Source organism: Pagrus pagrus, assembly GCF_965226575.1.
Source record: "Pagrus pagrus genome assembly, chromosome: 19".
Taxonomy (NCBI): Eukaryota; Metazoa; Chordata; class Actinopteri; order Spariformes; family Sparidae; genus Pagrus; species Pagrus pagrus.
In genome coordinates, this window is record NC_140203.1 from 1,090,201 (window position 1) to 1,112,736 (window position 22,536).

Genomic DNA, 22,536 nt, shown 5'->3' on the forward strand with positions numbered 1-22,536 from the left:
TTTAACTACATTTCCTCAATAATACTTGCATATTTTTACATGAGCAACATTTTCAAAGCAGGATTTTACATGTCAGTTAGTATTTTACATGAGTACATTTAGCTGATAATCCATCTGTACTTTTACTTCAGTGAAGGTTTTCAGTGCTTCCTCCAACACTGAAACTGGAGGTCTGAGTGTGGCGTTAAGGGACCGACAGCAGGGCCGTAGCCACCATTGAGGACACCGAGCTCATGTCCTCGGTACTTTTTTCCTTAAGTTTCGTTTCATTAAAACCGAAAGTAAACACGGTCGCGACGTGACTGCAGGTCTATTTTTAGAACGGCAATTAAATGAATCGGAGCAAAGATGCAACGTGGTGGTGAGAAGAGGCTGCATCAACCCAAGTTATCATTTGTTGCAGCAAGAAAGGCAGAGGATGATCGGGCAAAGAGGAGGAAAGGTGAGAATTGTAATAAGCTGAGAGAATGAGAAAAGTAGCGAACGAGCCTACAGATGCAACAGAAAGCCAATAGAGATGCTAAGAAGCCTGAGCAGGATCTCCACTCTCTCTCTCGTTCTCTCTCTCTCAAATTCAAATTCGCTTTATTGGCATGAATGTTACGAGAACTATGTTGCCAAAGCATCAAGAATCAAAGAAACAAAACAAATACAACTCACAGAATCAAATATATACAAATAAAATAAAAAAATAATAAAATAAAATAAAAAAGTATATATGCATTTATACTGTATACCCTATGTGTGTGTGTGCTGATGAAGTGCTGTCTCTCTCTTATACACAGATTGAGTGTCATTAGGCAGTTACAAGTTGTTATATATAATGAAAAATATATATATACAGTTCATATGAAATGATGATGATAATAATAATAATACATAAAATAAAGAAATGAAAAACAACAACAACAATATTATATCATAGCAATAATGGTTGTGTCTGTCTCTCTCTCTCTGTGTCTCTCTCTTTCTCTCTCTCTCTCACTCACTCACTCAATCACTCACCATATAGCCTATACCAAACACTTCATGTGTAGTTACAGATCATCTTAGTTGTAGTTTTTTGTGAGGCAGCAACACCACACACACACACACACACTCAAATACTTCAGTTAAAGTTTTATATATATTTATTTTACGATTACAGCAACGCATTCATACAAAGACACACTAAAATAAATGTTTCATCAGCAACATGGTACTTTGTGTTTGTTTTGTTTTTTTCCGGGGGGGGGGGGGGGGGTGTGTCCTGCCGAATGTTGACCTCGGTATTTCAAAAATCCTGGCTACGGCCCTGACCGACAGCTGTCACAGACAAACTGTTACATTTAGGTAAAAAGGTGAGGACCTGATGCAGAAACACAACGGAGGGAAACTAAAAACAAGCTTTAATGAACCACTGAAATATCCAACAACCAAAGTAGCGACACAAAGAGTTCAAACAACCACAAGAACAGTTCAAATCAGGAAAAACACAATGAGCACAAAACCAGACACAAACCACGGGAGACACTGGAGGACAGGTAGGATAGGTCTTTGTTACTGTATCACTGATGTTTACTGTGATATATTCACTAATCGAGGCCTGTATGTTTGTTCAAACTGTCGTCTCACAGCTCAAACGCTCGTTTTCACTGATTGAAGTCAGAATAATCATAAAAACACGTTTATAAAACCTGAAACACACACTGTGCTGCTGTCACACATTATCATGCAATATTAAAACCAGTGAATGATGTACAGCGTTACATACAAACAGATCTGCAGGAAGCCTCTTTAACTGACTTCAGCTCAGTAGTTAATGTGAGAGCGCCGCCTGCTGGACACTTTCAGCAGTGCAGCATGGGGAAGATCTCAATGAAACAAGGTGACAACCTGAACTGGAAACAACCACCACCTTTCTAAGGTTACCGTCAGAATCGGACAGAAACAGAACATGTGACTCTTAATTCTGCACTGATTAGAGTCACGTGATGAAAAGATGTAAAGTGCACTTTGAGCGAGGAAGTGAGGTAAGATGCCAAAGAAATGTGTGTATCTATGATTATACACTGAATATACAATGATTCCTCTGCATTCAGTCAGAGTGGTGGACCGTAGCTAGATACATTAAACATTATAATCTAAAAATCTAGGTGCTGTATCGTAAAGTGAGCATACTGTCAAAGGTTTTCACACAGAATCCTGCTGGATAGATGACGTCAGTTTATTAAACAGATAACCAGTTTGGGTTTAAAGCTGAACACGGTTCTGATGTGTGAAGATTTGCCTTGAAAGAAACAGTTAACAAACACAGAGGCCAACACTCATCAGTCCTTATGTGTTTCATCGACGCATCCAAAGCTTTTGATCATGTAAACCATAAAAAGTTGTTAAACTGAGCCAGAGGGGGGCGCCAAAACACAAAATACACAACTCCACTCAGGGTCAGTAATGGCATCAGACAAGGAGGAATATTGCCCCCAGTTATTTTTAAATACATATAGATGAAAGCCTGTAATAATGGCTGCATGATGGTCAATACTCTAGTGAAACATATTATGTACGCAGATGATCTTCTAGTATTTAGTTCAAATAGCGCCGGCCTCTTCGACATTTTTATTACAGAACAAACTGCAGATGATGATGATTTTTATAGGAGGCAATGCTGCAAGATGTACACACAAGTAAACATGCTTGATATGAAGACGTCTCTGTTCAGAGCTTACTGTAAAAACACTGTGTACTGAACACTGGTGGTCAAACTACAGGAAGCAGACGGAGACTTCAGGTGATTTATAACGATGCCTTCAGAATATTATTTGACAGACGCAGATGGAGTCAAGTGAAATGTTGGTTGCTGGAGGAGTCAGTAGCTGTTTCACTGGTTTAATAAAACATATGGTTTATCACTACATGCTACCAGTCCCACTTGTGGACACACTGGTACAGCTGTCTCTTTGTAAGACACTAATGTACATTATCTTTAAACTATGATCTTTTATTGAGAGTTTGTATTTAATTTATTTCATGTAATGTCTTGTCTTTCATCCGGACCACGAGTCTCTAATAAAGTTTTTAATTGAATTGAATATTCAGTCAAACATTTTAAAGTGTTTTTATTCACTTAACATTTTTCAATGTCAATGTCAATGTCAGCTTTATTTATATAGCACATTTAAAACAGCCAGTGGCCTACCAAAGTACTCTACAGTAAAATAAGCAGAAACAGTAAAAACAATAAAACAGATCAATATAACTAATAAAATCAACTAAAATCTGCCAAAGGCAAAAGTGAACAGTGCGTTTTAAGCTATGATTTTAAAGTGGAGAGGCTATTCGCCGTCCGCACAGTGGAAGGTAGCATCGACAAAACAGTACAACTTTACAAAGTTGTTGTTGTTGCTTGAACAAAAGATTCTGCCTTAAAAAAATATGCCCAGCTCTTTTTGATTTTTAAAAATGTACATTGCATTTTTCCTAAAAATCCTTCACATCATCATTGACAGGACAGTCGAACAAGAAATCAGCCTCATTCTCAATTTGACCTAGTTCACACAACAATCAGTGTTTCCTCCTCTGCAGTGGAGAGCTGGTCTCCAGATATACTTCACATACTAAACCTGCCATAACATCAAAATACAGCTGAAGCATTAATACATCGGTGAATATATTCAAATAATATTTATTCACTAGAATTCATTATACTTTTTATCCATATTCCCTTTTTGGCTAATCTAAAATAATCCTTATTGCACCTCAGCGCACACACACACACACACACACACACACACACAGGAATTCCACACACAGATTCCCAAAAAATTTCGTAATAGCCAACATCCCAGTACAGTATGTCACCTCTCTGTCTTCATGTCTCCTAATGTCTAGTTGTGTCTTACATTGTCTAAATTGTTGTGTCTTGCATCACTAAATAAAAAGAAATAGATGTAATATGATGTTGTTTGATACCAGCTGGCGGCTTTACTGTTTCCTGTTTCAAAACGAATGCGTACCAGTACCATGTACTGTACCAGTACAATGGTTTATCTTCTTCAGGTAGAAAACTATTGACTGGATCAATATAAGATTGAATCTAGTTGCCTGTACCACTGATAAAGATTCAATAAAATTGCAGCAGTGGTGTTTAAATCTTATACAAAACGGCTAAAACTATTAAGTTCTGAATAAAATGATCCACAACAACAAATGATATTTTCTATGATCACACCTGAATACGTGTCAGCAGGTCTGTGTTCATGCTGATGAACAGATTTTATTCCAACAACTCCTCTGTCGGTAAATTTTCGCTGTGCTCTCCATTGTTTTCTTTCGCAATTTGGCCCAAGTGTGTTAACAACTCTGGAAGTAGGTTTGTTTCCATTAAACCTAGACTCTCCTCCCTGGGTGTTGATGTCAGAATCAGTGAATGATCAAATGATCGATAACTATAGAATCAAAGAAATTTGTCACGCTCTACACTGTGAATCCATTTGAAGTCTTCAGGCTGTAGAACCAGCAGGTACACATGAGGTCCAGGATCAGAGGCAGTCTGACACCCTATCAATCATCTTCTCAGACTGGTTTTGAAAAGTGAGATGGAGCTTGGAGACATTGCTTACTGTATCCTTGGATACGTGGTTGGTACATACGCACTCGCTCCAGATATATAGTTCCCCATTGAATAGCTCTGAGACCAGGTGATCGCTGGTGGAATGTACATCGGATAAGAACCTGAAAAGAAAACACTGACTTGACAAGTGCAGCCTTGTTGTTTGTAGTAAACTGGAAAAACAACCTGTAAGGATGTCACACCTTCTTTAAGGTGGAGTAAAATGAAATGAAATGTGAGTCTGTACCTACCTATAGGTATTAATACCTATGAAAATATTTCTGACTGTTGAGTTAAACTTACTGTTGGCTGGCAGCCCTTCAAAGCGTCTTGAAGTTAACACACCTGACACTGTAGAGAGACAGATAATTGGCATGTTCATTAATTCATTCAAGAAAACAACTCGTTGTCTTCAGGACAAAGCTGAGAGTCTTTTGATTTATTCAGCAGATATTTTGTGAAAGATGAAAACTAGGAAGCAACACAGGTGGTGTGAGTGACACACTGCTGTTACATATGATTATCAGTTCTGGTGCTGTGTGCAGTAAAAACTTGCAGCTGGCACGAATCAAACATTCATCTATAAATTCTCTCAATCACTGATCCAGTTCAAGGTCATGTGGAGCTGGAGTCTTTCCCAGCTTCTATTGGTCGAGAGGTTCGGTCCACCGGTCACTTCCTGACAGGTAAATTAGTTACTGAAACACTGACCAACAGTAGTAACGTCTGCCTTAGAGACTAAGGTGGTTCATTTATTCATCCACATATAATATGACATACTGTAACATTGAGCCTGTTCATTACAGTGCTCGTTGGTGTCCACAGCTAATCTTAACAGACTGATATAATTAGTGTCTCCTCTGCCTGTACCGGGTCAGTTATACTTGAATCTGTATATAGAGGCATGCTTTGGTTCAGACATGATCTCTCTCTCTTAATCCTCCCAAATATGAAATAAATATTATTAAACTCATTATTAAACAGTGTGGCTGCTTCACTTATTGGGGTAATTATTTCCAGTCCTGCCACTCAGAGCAGCAGGACAGTGATGTCCTCAGGTGTGTAGGTGTTTTGGCTGCCGGCCTTTGGGACCAGATTAGCTCGGCCACAGCACCTTGTTGCTGTTTTGTAGCCAGCAGTGACTCATGTCACTCTCCTGTGGTCTGTAGGTTATCTGTCATATAGGGTCAAAAACATGTTCACTCACAGCTACTTACTGTAAATGATACTATACAGAACCGGCTTGACCCGTCTCAACAGGTAATGACCATGACAATAAGTGTCCTCGTATTTGATGTAGAGTTCATGTAGTGATAAATCTTACACTGGTTTGAAGGTCTTTAACAACAACAGCCTCGTTGAGTTGAACCTGTGATTAAATGGGTCCAGGTTGTGATCCACCTGTCTCAGCTAAAGTCTGATTAGTTCCAGAGATATATTATCAACATCAGTAATGTATGTGTCTATAAACAGCAAGTGGACAAATATACTGAAGGATGTTATTTGAGGATTATTGGGACTGATGATAAGAATCTCTGTTTTGTCAGAGTTTAGTTGAAGGAAATTATTCATTATTATTATTATTTGAACTAAAGAGTTGAAGGAACATGTTGAGCTTCAGATAGTGTTTCTCTGAAGTCTTCAGGCTGTAGAACCAGCAGGAACACATGAGGTCCAGGATTGAGGCAAAAGTACATCTTGTCAGCCTGGTTTCCAAGAGTGAGAAAGACCAGGGAGACAGCAGATCTGGAGTGTTTATGAGAAATCTTTCTGTCTCTTATAACATTGCTGAGTGTATTTTTTGATACACAGCTTGTACATACTCAGTTCGCTCTCCAATGCTCCCTGTATGCAGTTCAGCTCTAGGCTCCTCAGAGACCGTTCCTTCTCCCGCTGAACAGCCGTCTGATCAGAAACTGAAAAGAAAATACTGACTTAACAAGTGCAGACTTGTGTTGTGCAGTAAATCAGAAAAACAACCAGTAAGGATGTCACACCTACTTCAAGGTGGACTTAAGATTACTGTCACCCATTATTAATTTAACACTTGATAATTCACCATTGAGCTGCTAAATAAAAAATAAATAAAATGTCTATAAACATCAACTATAAAACATGGCAAATAAATTATATCAATATCTATAGGTGTTAATATAGATGACAATATTTCTGACTGTTCAGTGAAACTTACTGTTCTTACTTATCTGGTTCTGTAGAGTCACAGATAATTGCAGCTATTCATTCATCTACATGTAATCGGTGATGGACCTTCTCATTACAGTAATTCTTGGTGTCCACAACCAGCATTAATAGAATGATACAATTATTATCTACTCAGCCTGAAACAAGTCAGTTGGTTCAGACATGATTAGAGCAGATCCGTTGTTCATGGACATTGTCTGTGTATGATCTCAGATCTTACTGCCGACAATAAAAGCTCAACTGCACTCAGCTTTTGTGGACTCCTGGAGATTATTTCCTTTTTTATTGGTGTCTTTTTGAAACTCTGAAAAAACCTTTTCGAACAAACGAAGAAGAAGTCGAGTAACGACCACGTGTCTATAAACAGCATGTGTCCCCACAAGTGGACAAATATGCTGATGGATGTTATTTGAGGAATTATTGGGACTGATGATAAGAATCTGTTTTGTCAGAGTTTAGTTGAAGGAAATTATGAGACATCCGATTCTTTACAGCAGTAAACAGTTTTGGAGATGTTTAAGTTGGAATAATCATTTGGTTTTACACAGACATATAACTGTGTCATCAGCGTACAATAATAACATATTTACAACTGAATTGAGCTACTATCTGGCCCAGGGGAGGGTGTGCTTTCAATGGTTTTCTTTCACAGATTTGGCCCAAGTGTGTTAACAGCTCTGGACGTTCACGATCATTCTGCCACTAAAACCTGTACTGACATTTCTTGATCATGTCTTTTAAAGGTGGATGTTGACGATATGTTTCCATTAAACCTGGACTCTCCTTCCTGGGTGTTGATATCAGAACCAGTGAATGACCAAAAGATCATTGACTAAAGAGTTGAAGGAACATGTTGAGCTTCAGATAGTGTTCCTCTGAAGTCTTCAGGCTGTAGAACCAGCAGGAACACATGAGGTCCAGGATTGAGGCAAAAGTACATCTTGTCAGCCTGGTTTCCGAGAGTGAGAAAGACCAGGGAGACAGCAGATCTGGAGTGTTTATGAGAAATCTTTCTGTCTCTTATAACATTGCTGAGTGTATTTTTTGATACACGGCTTGTACATACTCAGTTTGCTCTCCAACGCACCCTGTATGAAGTTCAGCTCTGAACGCCTCTGAGACCGTTTCTTCTCCTGCTGAACATCCGTCTGATCAGACACTGAAAAGAAAACACTGACTTAACAAGTGCAGACTTGTGTTGTGCAGTAAATCAGAAAAACAACCAGTAAGGATGTCACACCTTCTTCAAGGTGGACTTAAGATTACTGTCACCCATTATTAATTTAAAACTTGATAATTAACCATTGAGCTGGTAAATACAAATTTAATAAAATGTCTATAAACATCAACTATAAAACATGGCAAATAAATTATATCAATATCTATAGGTGTTAATATAGATGACAATATTTCTGACTATTCAGTGAAACTTACTGTTCTTATTCTTATCTGGTTCTGTAGAGACACAGATAATTGCAGATATTCATTCATCTACATGTAATCAGTGATGGACCTTCTCATTACAGTAATTCTTGGTGTCCACAACCAGCATTAATAGAATGATACAATTATTATCTACTCAGCCTGAAACGAGTCAGTTGGTTCAGACATGATTAGAGCAGATCCGTTGTTCATGGACATTGTCTGTGTATGATCTCAGATCTTACTGCCGACAATAAAAGCTCAACTGCACTCAGCTTTTGTGGACTCCTGGAGATTATTTCCTTTTTTATTGGTGTCTTTTTGAAACTCTGAAAAAACCTTTTCGAACAAACGAAGAAGAAGTCGAGACACGACCACGTGTCTATAAACAGCATGTGTCCCCACAAGTGGACAAATATGCTGATGGATGTTATTTGAGGATTATTGGGACTGATGATAAGAATCTCTCTAAACCGTTTTGGAGATGTTTAAGTTGGAATAATCATTTGGTTTTACACAGACATATAACTGTGTCATCAGCGTACAATAATAACATATTTACAACTGAATTGAGCTACTATCTGGCCCAGGGGAGAGTGTGCTTTCAATGGTTTTCTTTCACAGATTTGGCCCAAGTGTGTTAACAGCTCTGACGTTCACGATCATTCTGCCACTAAAACCTGTACTGACATTTCTTGATCATGTCTTTTAAAGGTGGATGTTGACGATATGTTTCCATTAAACCTGGACTCTCCTTCCTGGGTGTTGATATCAGAACCAGTGAACGACCAAAAGATCATTGACTAAAGAGTTGAAGGAACATGTTGAGCTTCAGATAGTGTTTCTCTGAAGTCTTCAGACTGTAGAACCAGCAGGAACACATGAGGTCCAGGATTGAGGCAAAAGTACATCTTGTCAGCCTGGTTTCCAAGAGTGAGAAAGACCAGGGAGACAGCAGATCTGGAGTGTTTATGAGAAATCTTTCTGTCTCTTATAACATTGCTGAGTGTATTTTTTGATACACAGCTTGTACATACTCAGTTTGCTCTCCAATGCTCCCTGTATGCAGTTCAGCTCTAGGCTCCTCAGAGACCGTTCCTTCTCCCGCTGAACAGCCGTCTGATCAGAAACTAAAAAGAAAACACTGACTTAACAAGTGCAGACTTGTGTTGTGCAGTAAATCAGAAAACAACCAGTAAGGATGTCACACCTTCTTCAAGGTGGACTGTCACGCATTATTAATTTAAAACTTGATAATTCACCATTGAGCTGCTAAATAAAAAATAAATAAAATGTCTATAAACATCAACTATAAAACATGGCAAATAAATTATATCAATATCTATATGTGTTAATATAGATGACAATATTTCTGACTGTTCAGTGAAACTTACTGTTGGGTCGCAGCCATTCCAAGCTCTTGCTGCGTCTTACAATTGGCTCATCTGGTTCTGTAGAGACACAGATAATTGCAGATATTCATTCATCTACATGTAATCAGTGATGGACCTTCTCAGTACAGTAATTCTTGGTGTCCACAACCAGCATTAATAGAATGATACAATTATTATCTACTCAGCCTGAAACGAGTCAGTTGGTTCAGACATGATCTCTCTCTCTCAATCCTCACAAATATGAAATAAATATTATTAAAAGTCGAACTACTTCATTATCATTGTGGCTGCTTTACTAATCAGTCTGATGAGTTCCAGAGACATATTATCAACATCAGTAATTTACGTTGTAGTGTAATATAACCATATAACCATAAGTAAGTAGTTAGTGGCTGAACTTGGCATCACTGACTCTGCTTTAACCTTGTTCGCATCATACCTGACAGAACGCACCTTTCAGGTCATGTGGAATGGCTCCTTGTCCAAACCCTGTTCCCTGGAAACTGGTGTCCCTCAATGCTCAGTACTAGGACTGCTTCTGTTTTCACTATACACTAGATCACCAGGCTCTGCAATCACATCACATGGATTCTCGTACCACTGTTATGCTGATGACACCCAGCTGTTCCTCTCCTTTCCCCCATCCTCCAACACCTACGTTGCCACGCGCATCTCAGAATGTCTGGCAGACATCTCCGCTTGGACAACTGCCCATCATTTCAAGCTCAACCTTAATAAAACTGAACTCCTCTTCATCCTGGGGAAAGACTGCCCTCACATGGACCTGTCATTCACTGCGGAGGACGTCACAGTATCGCCTTCATCGACTGCAAGGAACCTGGGTATAATCCTCGACGACGGACTATCCTGTACCCCCAACATCAACGTGGTGGCCCGATCCTGCAGATTTGCCCTCTACAACATCCGCAGGATCTGGTCTTTCCTCACAAAGGAAGCAACGCAACTCCTGGTCCAATCGCTGGTCTTCTCCCACCTCAACTACTGCAACTCGCTCTTGGCTCCACTCCCAGCCTCTACGACAAAAATGCTGCAGCAGATTGAGAACGCTGCAGCGCACCTCGTTTTCAATCTACCCAAATTCTCCCATGTGACCCCCCTCCTCCGTGACCTGGCTTCCCGTTGCGGCCTGCATCAGATTCAAGACCATGGTGCTGGCCTTCAAGGCCCACAACCGAACTGCACCCATCTACCTCCAAATGCTGGTCAGAGCACACACCACTTCGCGAGCACTTCGCTCTACTACATCCGCTGGCTGGTACCGCCATCGCTGAGAGCAAACAAAGGCTGCTCAGCGAAGTCGCGACTCTTCTCTGTTCTGGCACCTCAGTGGTGGAACCAACTCCCAACCAATGTCAGGACAGCAGAGTCACTCGCCTTCTTCCGCAAAAGACTCAAGACTCACTTGTTCAGACTTCACCTCAATTCTGAATATACTACTCTGCATTAGTTGATTAAACATGCACCTATTGATCGAACTGATGATTAAACTACTGTACTGTGTTAACTTGAAATACAATGGAACACACTCCTATTATTTTTAAAATGCAGTGCAAAGAGTGATCAAAGCTAATGGGATATATTCAGAGGGAAACTTGCTAACAAGCTAAGGCCAGAGTCACTAAGAGCTAATGGTGTATTCTGAGGAAAGTGCCTGTTTTTTTTAATAACCGAACTGAGAGAGAAAAAGCTATTGGTGTCAGAAACGGCAGAAGCACGGCCACATGCATCGGAAAGCTCGGGACTTTCCAAGGAAAAATACCTGTGTCAGCAGAAACATGGAAGAGTAGGGATTGGTTGAGACCAAAAGGCCATGCCCAGTTTTTTAGGTTTAAGACAAGACATCAGATGTATTAGAGCAGATCAGTTGTTCATGGACATTGTCTGTGTATGATCTCAGCTCTTACTGCTGACAATAAAAGCTCAACTGCACTCAACTTTTGTGGACTCCTGGAGATTATTTCCTTTTTTATTGGTGTCTTTTTGAAACTCTTCAGGCTGTAGAACCAGCAGGAACACATGAGGTCCAGGATTGAGGCAAAAGTACATCTTGTCAGCCTGGTTTCCAAGAGTGAAGAAGACCAGGGAGACAGCAGATCTGGAGTGTTTATGAGAACTCTTTCTGTCTCTTATAACATTGCTGAGTGTATTTTTTGATACACGACTTGTACATACTCAGTTTGCTCTCCAACGCTCCCTGTATGAACGTCAGCTCTGGACTGCTCTGAGACCGTTTCTTCTTCTGCTGAACATCCGTCTGATCAGAAACTGAAAAGAAAACACTGACTTAACAAGTGCAGACTTCTGTTGTGCAGTAAATTAGAAAAACAACCAGTAAGGATGTCACACCTTCTTCAAGGTGGACTTAAGATTACTGTCACCCATTATTAATTTAAAACTTGATAATTCACCATTGAGCTGCTAAATAAAAAATAAATAAAATGTCTATAAACATCAACTATAAAACATGGCAAATAAATTCTATCAATATCTATATGTGTTAATATAGATGACAATATTTCTGACTGTTCAGTGAAACTTACTGTTGGGTCGCAGCCATTCCAAGCTCTTGCTGCGTCTTACAATTGGCTCATCTGGTTCTGTAGAGACACAGATAATTGCAGATATTCATTCATCTACATGTAATCAGTGATGGACCTTCTCAGTACAGTAATTCTTGGTGTCCACAACCAGCATTAATAGAATGATACAATTATTATCTACTCAGCCTGAAACGAGTCAGTTGGTTCAGACATGATCTCTCTCTCTCAATCCTCACAAATATGAAATAAATATGATTAAAAGTCGAACTACTTCATTATCATTGTGGCTGCTTCACTAATCAGTCTGATGAGTTCCAGAGACATATTATCAACATCAGCAATTCACGTTGTAGTGTAATATAACCATATAACCATAAGTAAGTAGTTAGTGGTTAATGACAACTGGTAATAAATACTGAGATGTCAAAGAATCAAATCAAAATGTGAAGGAATCATAAATGAATGGTTAAAACATATACTACTCTGCATTAGTTGATTAAACATGCACCTATTGATCGAACTGATGATTAAACTACTGTACTGTGTTAACTTGAAATACAATGGAACACACCCCTATTATTTTTAAAATGCAGCGCAAAGAGTGATCAAAGCTAATGGGATATATTCAGAGGGAAACTTGTTAACAAGCTAAGGCCAGAGTCACTAAGAGCTAATGGTGTATTCTGAGGAAAGTGCCTGTTTTTTTTAATAACCGAACTGAGAGAGAAAAAGCTATTGCTGTCAGAAACGGCAGAAGCACGGCCACATGCATCGGAAAGCTCGGGACTTTCCAAGGAAAAATACCCGTGTCAGCAGAAACATGGAAGAGTAGGGATTGGTTGAGACCAAAAGGCCATGTCCAGTTTTTTAGGTTTAAGACAAGACATCAGATGTATTAGAGCAGATCAGTTGTTCATAGACATTGTCTGTGTATGATCTCAGCTCTTACTGCCGACAATAAAAGCTCAACTGCACTCAGCTTTTGTGGACTCCTGGAGATTATTTCCTTTTTTATTGGTGTCTTTTTGAAACTCTGAAAAAACCTTTTCGAACAAACGAAGAAGAAGTCGAGTAACGACCACGTGTCTATAAACAGCATGTGTCCCCACAAGTGGACAAATATGCTGATGGATGTTATTTGAGGAATTATTGGGACTGATGATAAGAATCTCTGTTTTGTCAGAGTTTAGTTGAAGGAAATTATGAGACATCCAATTCTTTACAGCAGTAAACAGTTTTGGAGATGTTTAAGTTGGAATAATCATTTGGTTTTACACAGACATATAACTGTGTCATCAGCGTACAATAATAACATATTTACAACTGAATTGAGCTACTGTCTGGCCCAGGGGAGGGTGTGCTTTCAATGGTTTTCTTTCACAGATTTGGCCCAAGTGTGTTAACAGCTCTGGACGTTCACGATCATTCTGCCACTAAAACCTGTACTGACATTTCTTGATCATGTCTTTTAAAGGTGGATGTTGACAATATGTTTCCATTAAACCTGGACTCTCCTTCCTGGGTGTTGATATCAGAACCAGTGAACGACCAAAAGATCATTGACTAAAGAGTTGAAGGAACATGTTGAGCTTCAGATAGTGTTTCTCTGAAGTCTTCAGGCTGTAGAACCAGCAGGAACACATGAGGTCCAGGATTGAGGCAAAAGTACATCTTGTCAGCCTGGTTTCCAAGAGTGAGAAAGACCAGGGAGACAGCAGATCTGGAGTGTTTATGAGAAATCTTTCTGTCTCTTATAACATTGCTGAGTGTATTTTTTGATACACGACTTGTACATACTCAGTTTGCTCTCCAACACTCCCTGTATGAACGTCAGCTCTGGACTGCTCTGAGACCGTTTCTTCTTCTGCTGAACATCCGTCTGATCAGAAACTGAAAAGAAAACACTGACTTAACAAGTGCAGACTTGTGTTGTGCAGTAAATTAGAAAAACAACCAGTAAGGATGTCACACCTTCTTCAAGGTGGACTTAAGATTACTGTCACCCATTATTAATTTAAAACTTGATAATTCACCATTGAGCTGCTAAATAGAAATTAAATAAAATGTCTATAAACATCAACTATAAAACATGGCAAATTATATCAATACCTCTAGGTGTTAAAGGATAAGTACCGTTTTTTACAACCTGGACCTTATTTCTGGCAAAAGATATGGTCATTTACTCACCCAGATAACTTTGGTGTCATTCGGCGTCGTTCGGACGAAATTAGATCCAGTGTAGCGGCGATATATCCATATAATGGGAGAGACGGGGCAGCGACACACAGCCTCTATATAACGCATTATCTGCCACGAAACTAGTTAATTTCATCAATATTTTGTTACGATATGCTAGCGCTATTAGCCTCTGAGTCCGGGCTCGTCCGTTATCAACATCCGGGGTCAAACTAGCAGCAGCAGCTACAGGTAAACAAGGCGCGCTGTCGCGGGTGCGCGCGCAGCTCAGAGACGACATCTTCCAGGTCAGAGGTAGTAGATCAGCCTACAGACCCCGGATGTTGACAATAGACGAGCCCGGACTCAGAGGCTAATAGCGCTAGCATTTCATAACAAAATATTGATGAAATGAACTAGTTTCGTGGCAGATAATGCGTTATATAGAGGCTGTGTGTCGATGCCCCGTTACTCCCATTATATGGATATATCGCCGCTACACTGGATCTAATTTCGTCCGAACGACGCCGAATGACACCAAAGTTATCTGGGTGAGTAAATGACCATATCTTTTGCCAGAAATAAGGTCCAGGTTGTAAAAAACGGTACTTATCCTTTAATATAGATGACGATATTTCTGACTGTTCAGTGAAACTTACTGTTGGGTCGCAGCCATTCCAAGCTGCTGCGTCTTACAATTGGCTCATCTGGTTCTATAACAACTTTTATAAGTTTTTTTAAAATGTTTATAAATAAATTAAATAAATAATAAATTAGTTAAATAATAAATTTTAATTAATGGCAATCACTTTTTTCATCCATTTATTTCTAAATGCATAGGAACTTGATACATTTTGTCACAAAAAAACATGTCCCTCAGTGTGACACCTTATTCTGATTTTAAATTGGGCAATTCCATGAACAACTTTATTTATTTGAAGTACCCCATTCAAATCCCTACTGAAGCCTCCTATGAAGCCAATGACATGAGTACATGGAAAGTTCTTGTCTCAGCATTATTCAAATATTTAACGTGTTCCGTTTTGTTGCCCTTTGGTGTGACGCCACTAAATTATATTTTTCAATTAAAAACTGTTGGTTAAACTATAAAATTATGGAAAATTATACAAATGCTAACTACTAACTGCTAAAGACAGGTTAGCTAGGAATAGCATGGTCATTAACTCACACAAAAGGCTGAAATGTCCTTTAGTGTGACAGAAATGTCCTTCGGTGGGACACCTTTAGCTGTCACACCGAATAATATAATTTTATAATATATATAATAATATAATATATAATTATAATTAATAATATAGAATTTTTTCAACAGTTTTGAAAGGTTGACATCAAAGTTTCACTCGCATTTATTACATTCATTGAAAATGTTCAACAAGTCATGGGCAAAAAAATGTGTTATTCATAATTTCTCATCAAATAAATAACACTATATGAAAATAAGTGTCTCACAATTAAGATGAATCTGTCTCATGCTATTTGTGTAGTATTTAAGGTTTTTTTCCTTAATTTTTTTTACATCACACATATTTATGGTGCAGGTCAGAGAAGATGTTAAAAAAAAACGTGAAATAATTGAAAAAGTTAGTGATCACTTACATATTCTCAAATATCAGATTTCAAACTACATGAATATATATATATATATTTTCTTCAAAAAATTTGTTTTACAAAAGAATGATTTTTTGCTTCTTATTTGTCAACAACCCTATTGCAGATATTCATTCATCCACATGTAATCAGTGAAGGACCTTCTCATTACAGTGATTCTTGGTGTCCACAACCAGCATTAATAGAATGATACAATTATTATCTACTCAGCCTGAACCAAGTCAGTTATACTTGAATCTATATCAACATCTGGAGGACACACAGTCGTACCTGTGATGTCTGTAACTCAATGAAAGAATATTTCCTGACAAACAAGGAGAAAAAGAAAACAACTTGTTGTCATCAGGGCAAAGCTGAGGCCAGAGACTGGGTCCACCTGGACAAGTCACCGGTCACTTCCTGACAGGTAAATTAGTTACTGAAACACTGACCAACAGCAGTAACGTCTGCCTCTAATTTGGGGACCAATCATCAGAATCTACGGCACACCTGAAGGGTCAGATTGACCTTTTCACAGCCCATCAGTGTGAGCTCTGGAGAGGTAGTTCAGACAGGAGGCCTCCTTCACTCTCTGTGCACAAACGTGGCATGTTTTGGTTAAAAAAAAAAAAAAACAAAACTTTCACAGTGTCTCTAAGTTGTTTCTGGTGTCCATTATCAGCTCGACACTAGCAAATTCACCAGTGAGCTTGCAAATAAAAATGAAATAAGATGTGAGTTTGTTCCTTGCTTAGCACTGCAATGCTAGATGTGAACATAGATGAGAATATTTCTCAAGTAGTTTAGTTTAACTTACCAATGGGTTGTCGGCTGCTGCTGCTGAAGCTCCTTTTGCTGCTGCTGCTGATGTTCCTTTTGCTGAAGTACCTGCTGCTGCCGTTGCTGCTGCTGAAGCACCTTTTGCTGATGTGCCTGCTGCTGATGCTAATGCTTGTTGCAGGTTGCACAGCACGCGCCGCTGTAGGGATACAGAAAATGTAGATATCAATGTATTCTGTCGTTCACATCTAATCTGTAATCAAGCTGCCCTTTACAGTGATGATTGGACAACCAGTATTTACATTTTCACAGCCTTAACAGACCAATACAATTACTATTTACTCTGAACCAAGACAGAGAGAAGAAGAAACTAAATTAAACAAAGTGTTATTTGTTACCCACCAGCAACAAAACATTGAAACCCTAATGGTTAATATATACAGTATATAGGCCTATGTATAAGTTTCTGACTTGGCTCAGTTTAACTAACCATCGTCATCATCATCGCTGCTGCTGGGTGTCACAAGATCCAAAACATGTATACTCACAGCTACATACTGTAAATCATACTATACAGAACTGGCATGTGTCTGCATGCACTAAAAAAGGAGAAAAGTTCATCCATTTTTATATGTAACTTGAATTCTCCAAGCTAACAATAGTGATATTAATCTGGAGGACACACAGTCGTACCTGTGATGTCTGTAACTCAATGAAAGAATATTTCCTGACAAACAAGGAGAAAAAGAAAACAACTTGTTGTCTTCAGGGCAAAGCTGAGGCCAGAGACCGGGTCCACCTGGACAAGTCACCGGTCACTTCCTGACAGGTAAACTAAAGTTACTGAAACACTGACCAACAGCAGTAACGTCTGCCTCTAATTTGGGGACCGATCATCAGAATCTACGGCACACCTGAAGGGTCAGATTGACCTTTTCACAGCCCATCAGTGTGAGCTCTGGAGAGGTAGTTCAGACAGGAGGCCTCCTTCACCCTCTGTGCACAAAGGCTGCATGTTTTGGTTCAGACAAAATATATTTTAAGCCTTAATAACTCTTCAGAAGAAAGATGACTGAGAGACAGTGAGCAGAAGTGTAAGTCCCTGACTAAATGGAAATCAAAACAACTTTAAGATGTTTGTTTGCATCCCAGCTTTGTTTCCAGCTAAACGCTGCAATGCTAGATGTGAAAATAGATGAGAATATCTCTTAGTTCAGTTTAACTTACTGAGTTGGCTGCTGCTGCTTCTGCTGTTGCTGTTGCTGATGCCTTTGCTCCAGGTGCATGTCGCAGATTGCACAGTTGCCGCTGTAGGAATTCAGAAAATGTAGATATTCATTTATTCTTTTCGTCACATGTAATCTGCAACAATGCTGCTCATTACAGTGATTGTTGGACAACCAGTATTAACATTTTCACAGCCTTAATGGACCAATACAATTACTGTTTACTCTGCCTGAACCAAGACGGAGAGAAGTACGAAAACAAATTAACAAAATGTTATTTTTTAACTCAGCAGTGAGAAAACATTGTAACTCTAATGGTTAAAATATGTATATACATATACATGTATATATGTAAGGAAGTAGATCTGTGCTTGGTAAATTATGGAAAAGGTGCAACACTGCCATCTATTGGCGCAGTGGTTGGCGTGGGAACTGCACAAAGAAAAGAGGACTTCACTGTGGTAAGCTGTCCTCTTGCATGGTCCGGGATAATTAATGAGTTTGTTAAAGGTTTCAGATGTTCATATTTTATATTTTGCTGTGTAATGTACTCATTGAGATTCGTGCTAACTGTTTTGAGCACTTACTGTGATTTGTTAAGCCATAAAGCTACTTTTTGGAGACTTGTAATGATGCTAAACTAGCTTAAAAGCTTACTCCCATTTCATGTGTTCAGATTCTGAGACTGATGTTAATTCTCACTTGTTCCTAAGTGTGATGCAAAATGGAAGGACCTAGAACAAAACCAAATGCACATACCCTCCAATCTATATCATGAGAATGAACTATCCCCAAATTACACCAAGGGACAGACTAACTGGAGCATTGCAGCCCCTCTGAACATTTGGCACAAAGAGCTCGAAGATCCAACATTTGAAAGAAATTATGCTCAAAAATATTATGTTGGGTAGTAAACAATACTCAATTTAAACCAGCTGAATTGGATAGCAGATTTAAATATTGGACAAACTCACGCACCACTCCATACTGTGTAATACCTTCCAGCGAGGGTTTAAATATCTTTCAACAACTTACAGACACTCACAATTTATGTAAACATGACTTCTACAGATACCTCCAATTAAGACATCAATTACACTAATATTAAAACTACTAGAGAGACAGGGGTAGATCTGATTAGGGTATTCATTGATGCATATAAAGATAATGGTAACAGAAAACTTATCTCCAGGATTTATTCATCTTTACAATTGGAAAGGGGCCTTTCGACACTGTATGTAAAATCAAGATGGGAGAGAGAAGTTTACATACATTCATTGTTGGAGAATGTGTGGTAACATGTCTGCTGGTCACTATCACATTTTTTGGGAGTGTCCTAATATCTCTGCCTACTGGACAGATGTGGTTACAGAGATCAGATCCATAATCAGCTCAGAGCTTGACCTTAATTTCACTGTTATATATTTGGGAAATGTAGCAACTGAGCTGAAAAAACAGGACAGATATGTACTACAAATACTACTAGCGGCTAGTAAAAAAGCAATAACCGGGAAATGGCGAAGTAAAGAGTCTCCAACAATCCTTGAATGGACAGAAATAGTTCAAGAAATGTTCATAATGGAACAGTTAACTTTTTCTCTGAGACATGCTGCTGAAAAATGTGACAAATACTGGGAAAAATTTGACCCATAAATGATTTCTCTCTTATGTTTAAATATTTTGTTTGGAGGATTGAGCCTGGACCAAAAGCATGGACTTTAGTAATGGATGGTTTTATACAACTCAAGTCATATGAATCAGAAGATCGCGTTTAAGGTTTCATGGACTAATGGGAACTTTGTAATGTAACCAAACCTCTTTTTTCACTTTCAGTTATTTTCTTTGCAAAGCATTTCATCATCCCAGTGACGGCCCTCTCTGCTGTCACTCTGTCTGTCGGCCATTTTCTTTCCTAATGTTGTCATTTGTTTGTTGTAATAGAAAAACAAAAAACACAACAAAAATAACCGATCACTCAGAACAGCAGGACAGCGATGTCCTCAGGTGTGTAGGTGTTTTGGCTGCCGGCCTTTGGGACCAGATTAGCTCGGTCACAGCACCTTGTTGCTGTTTTGTAGCCAGCAGTGACTCGTGTCACTCTCCTGTGGTCTGTAGGTTATCTGTCATATAGGGTCCAAAACATGTTCCCTCACAGCTACTTATTGTAAATGATACTATACAGAACCGGCTTGACCCACTTCAAGAGTTATTGTCCATGAAAATAAATGTCCTCATATTTGATGTAGAGTTCATGTAGTGATATCTCTTACACTGCTGTGAAGGTCTTTAACAACAACAGCCTCATTGAGTTGAACCTGTGAGTAAATGGGTCCAGGTTCTGATCCACCTGGAGCAACTTAGCTCTGATGATTGTCCATGATGGTGTCCACATGCACCAAAAAAAGGATGAATGTTCATCCATTTTATATGTAAGTTGAATTCTCTAAGATAATAATAGGGACATTAATGACCTCAGAATAGGTTGTTCATAGGTGAAACTGAACAACATCTGGTGCAAACTCTTACACAACTGCTGCTGATGAGTGATTTGTCAGAACAAAGACAGTTCTGTTCTGATGAGTGTAACATGTGGACTATGAGAGCAGACAGTGTTTATTCAACTTAACAAATGAAGCCTTACCAATTATAGCAGAGAACAAGTTTCCCATAATCTCACTCTGCAGGGTTTAAAGACCTAAACAGAGAAAATAACATAATGTTATGTCGTCTGATGTGCCTCATGTTTTATTAGTTAACCTCCAACACAACACAAAGCTCATCACACTCATGAACACTTCAAACATGTAATGCTAACAGAAAATAAACATGTATCATCCATTAATCTATAAATCATTGTATCAAGTTTCTCCTCAAACTATTGTGTACAAATGATTGTAAAAGGCCGTCCAAGCAAACATATTTACTACATACATGCATACGTGCATATGTGATAAAAACATGAAGGAGCTACAGATTATAAAATGTGGATGTTCACATTGTGGTTATAATCATTAAGTTTGTTCGCTGGAGGAAAATGTGTCTCATTACAGCTTGTTTTTTTTCATTGAGAACAGTTTATGGTGTTATTGTAAATAAGTAACTGTGATATCAGTGGTGGTATAAAACAGATATTGGAATTTAATTACATAGCTGCTCTAATATGATTTATTGTTACCTTGACTCTGAACTATGGACTCTGATATAAAAGGGTCCAATACATTTCTCAGTATCAGTTAACTTTGGCTCGATTTTTTCCGATTTTCAACAAGATTTCCATTCTGTGCTCTACTCACCTGATGTGGCCTTTGTGGGTATCTTGGGTTGTCGGTCTGTCTGTTGACAGTAAACAGAATTTTCATCTCAGTTGATGTGATCACTTTGTTAAATACAGCCAGTGATTCTGGTCCAGCTAATCACAAGTCCTGACACCTCTCACCATTAATTTGAGATTGTTGTCTTTCTGACAGTTTCACACATTTGATTTATATTTCAGTTCCGTCTACTCACCAGGTGAGATCGTCTCATCCGCCAAGCACAAACTTCACACTGAAGCGCAGCTCAACTGACACAGACTGTCTTTTCGGATTGGGCAGGACTCTGCACTGATAACAACATCAATTTAAGTTAATGTTTAAAACTTCCTGTCATACACCAGGTACTGGAAAGTCTGAGACATAAACAACTCACTACTTCTTACATTACATTTTGTTCTGGAGGGAGACGAGGATCTCTTGTAGTTTTGGGATATTATTGAATGTTTCCAGTCAAAGAGTCAGTGAAAGACTGAGAACACCATGTTGGCACCAGGACACCCTAGGCCGGAGGTCAATGATCGACTTTGTGGTTGTGTCATCTGACCTCCGGCCGTATGTCTTGGACACTCGGGTGAAGAGAGGGGCTGAGCTGTCAACTGATCACCACCTGGTGATGAGTTGGATCCGCTGGCAGGGGAGGAAGCCGGACAGACTTGGCAGACCTAAACATGTTGTGAGGGTCTGCTGGGAACGTTTGGTGGAACCCTCTGTCGGGGAGAGCTTTGACCAGATCCCAAGGGAGGCTGGGGACATTGAGTCTGAATGGACCTTGTTCTCCGCTTCCATTGTTGACGTGGCTGTTCGGAGCTGTGGCAGTAAGGTCTCCGGTGCCTGTCGTGGCGGCAATCTCCAAACCCAGTGGTGGACACCGGAAGTAAGGGATGCTGTCAAGCTGAAGAAGGAGTCCTATCGAGCCTGGTTGGCTCGGGGGACCCCTGAGGCAGCTGACAGGTATCGGCAGATCAGGCGTGCTGCAGCGCGGGCGGTCGCGGAAGCAAAAGCTCGGGACTGGGAAAAGTTCGGGGAGGCCATGGAGGAGGACTACCGGTCGGCTCGAGGAAATTCTGGCAAATCATCCGGCGCCTCAGCCACCCACCACGTCGGGCGGTGGAAGGAATACTTCGAGGATCTCCTCAATCCCACTAACAGGCCTTCCATTGAGGAAGCAGAGGCTGGGGACTCGGAGGTTGATACATTCATCACCCGGGTCGAAGTTACCGAGGTAGTTCGGAAGCTCCCTGGTGGCAAAGCACCGGGGGTGGA

General features: G+C 39.5%; 1 protein-coding gene across 1 annotated transcript; it reads right to left on the reverse strand.

Moving 5' to 3' along the window:
- Window positions 1-7,737: 7,737 nt before the first annotated feature.
- LOC311274830 (uncharacterized protein) lies at window positions 7,738-20,656 on the reverse strand (the record flags this gene model as incomplete). Its single annotated transcript, XM_084382826.1, has 10 exons — window positions 20,601-20,656; window positions 17,961-18,041; window positions 16,771-16,932; window positions 13,968-14,060; window positions 12,171-12,227; window positions 11,803-11,895; window positions 9,610-9,666; window positions 9,253-9,345; window positions 7,860-7,952; window positions 7,738-7,742 (listed from the first exon to the last, which is right to left on the reverse strand). Exons 1-10 carry the CDS (start codon window positions 20,626-20,628, stop codon window positions 7,738-7,740), a joined length of 762 nt encoding a protein of 253 aa, XP_084238952.1. The 5' UTR covers window positions 20,629-20,656.
- Window positions 20,657-22,536: the final 1,880 nt, after the last annotated feature.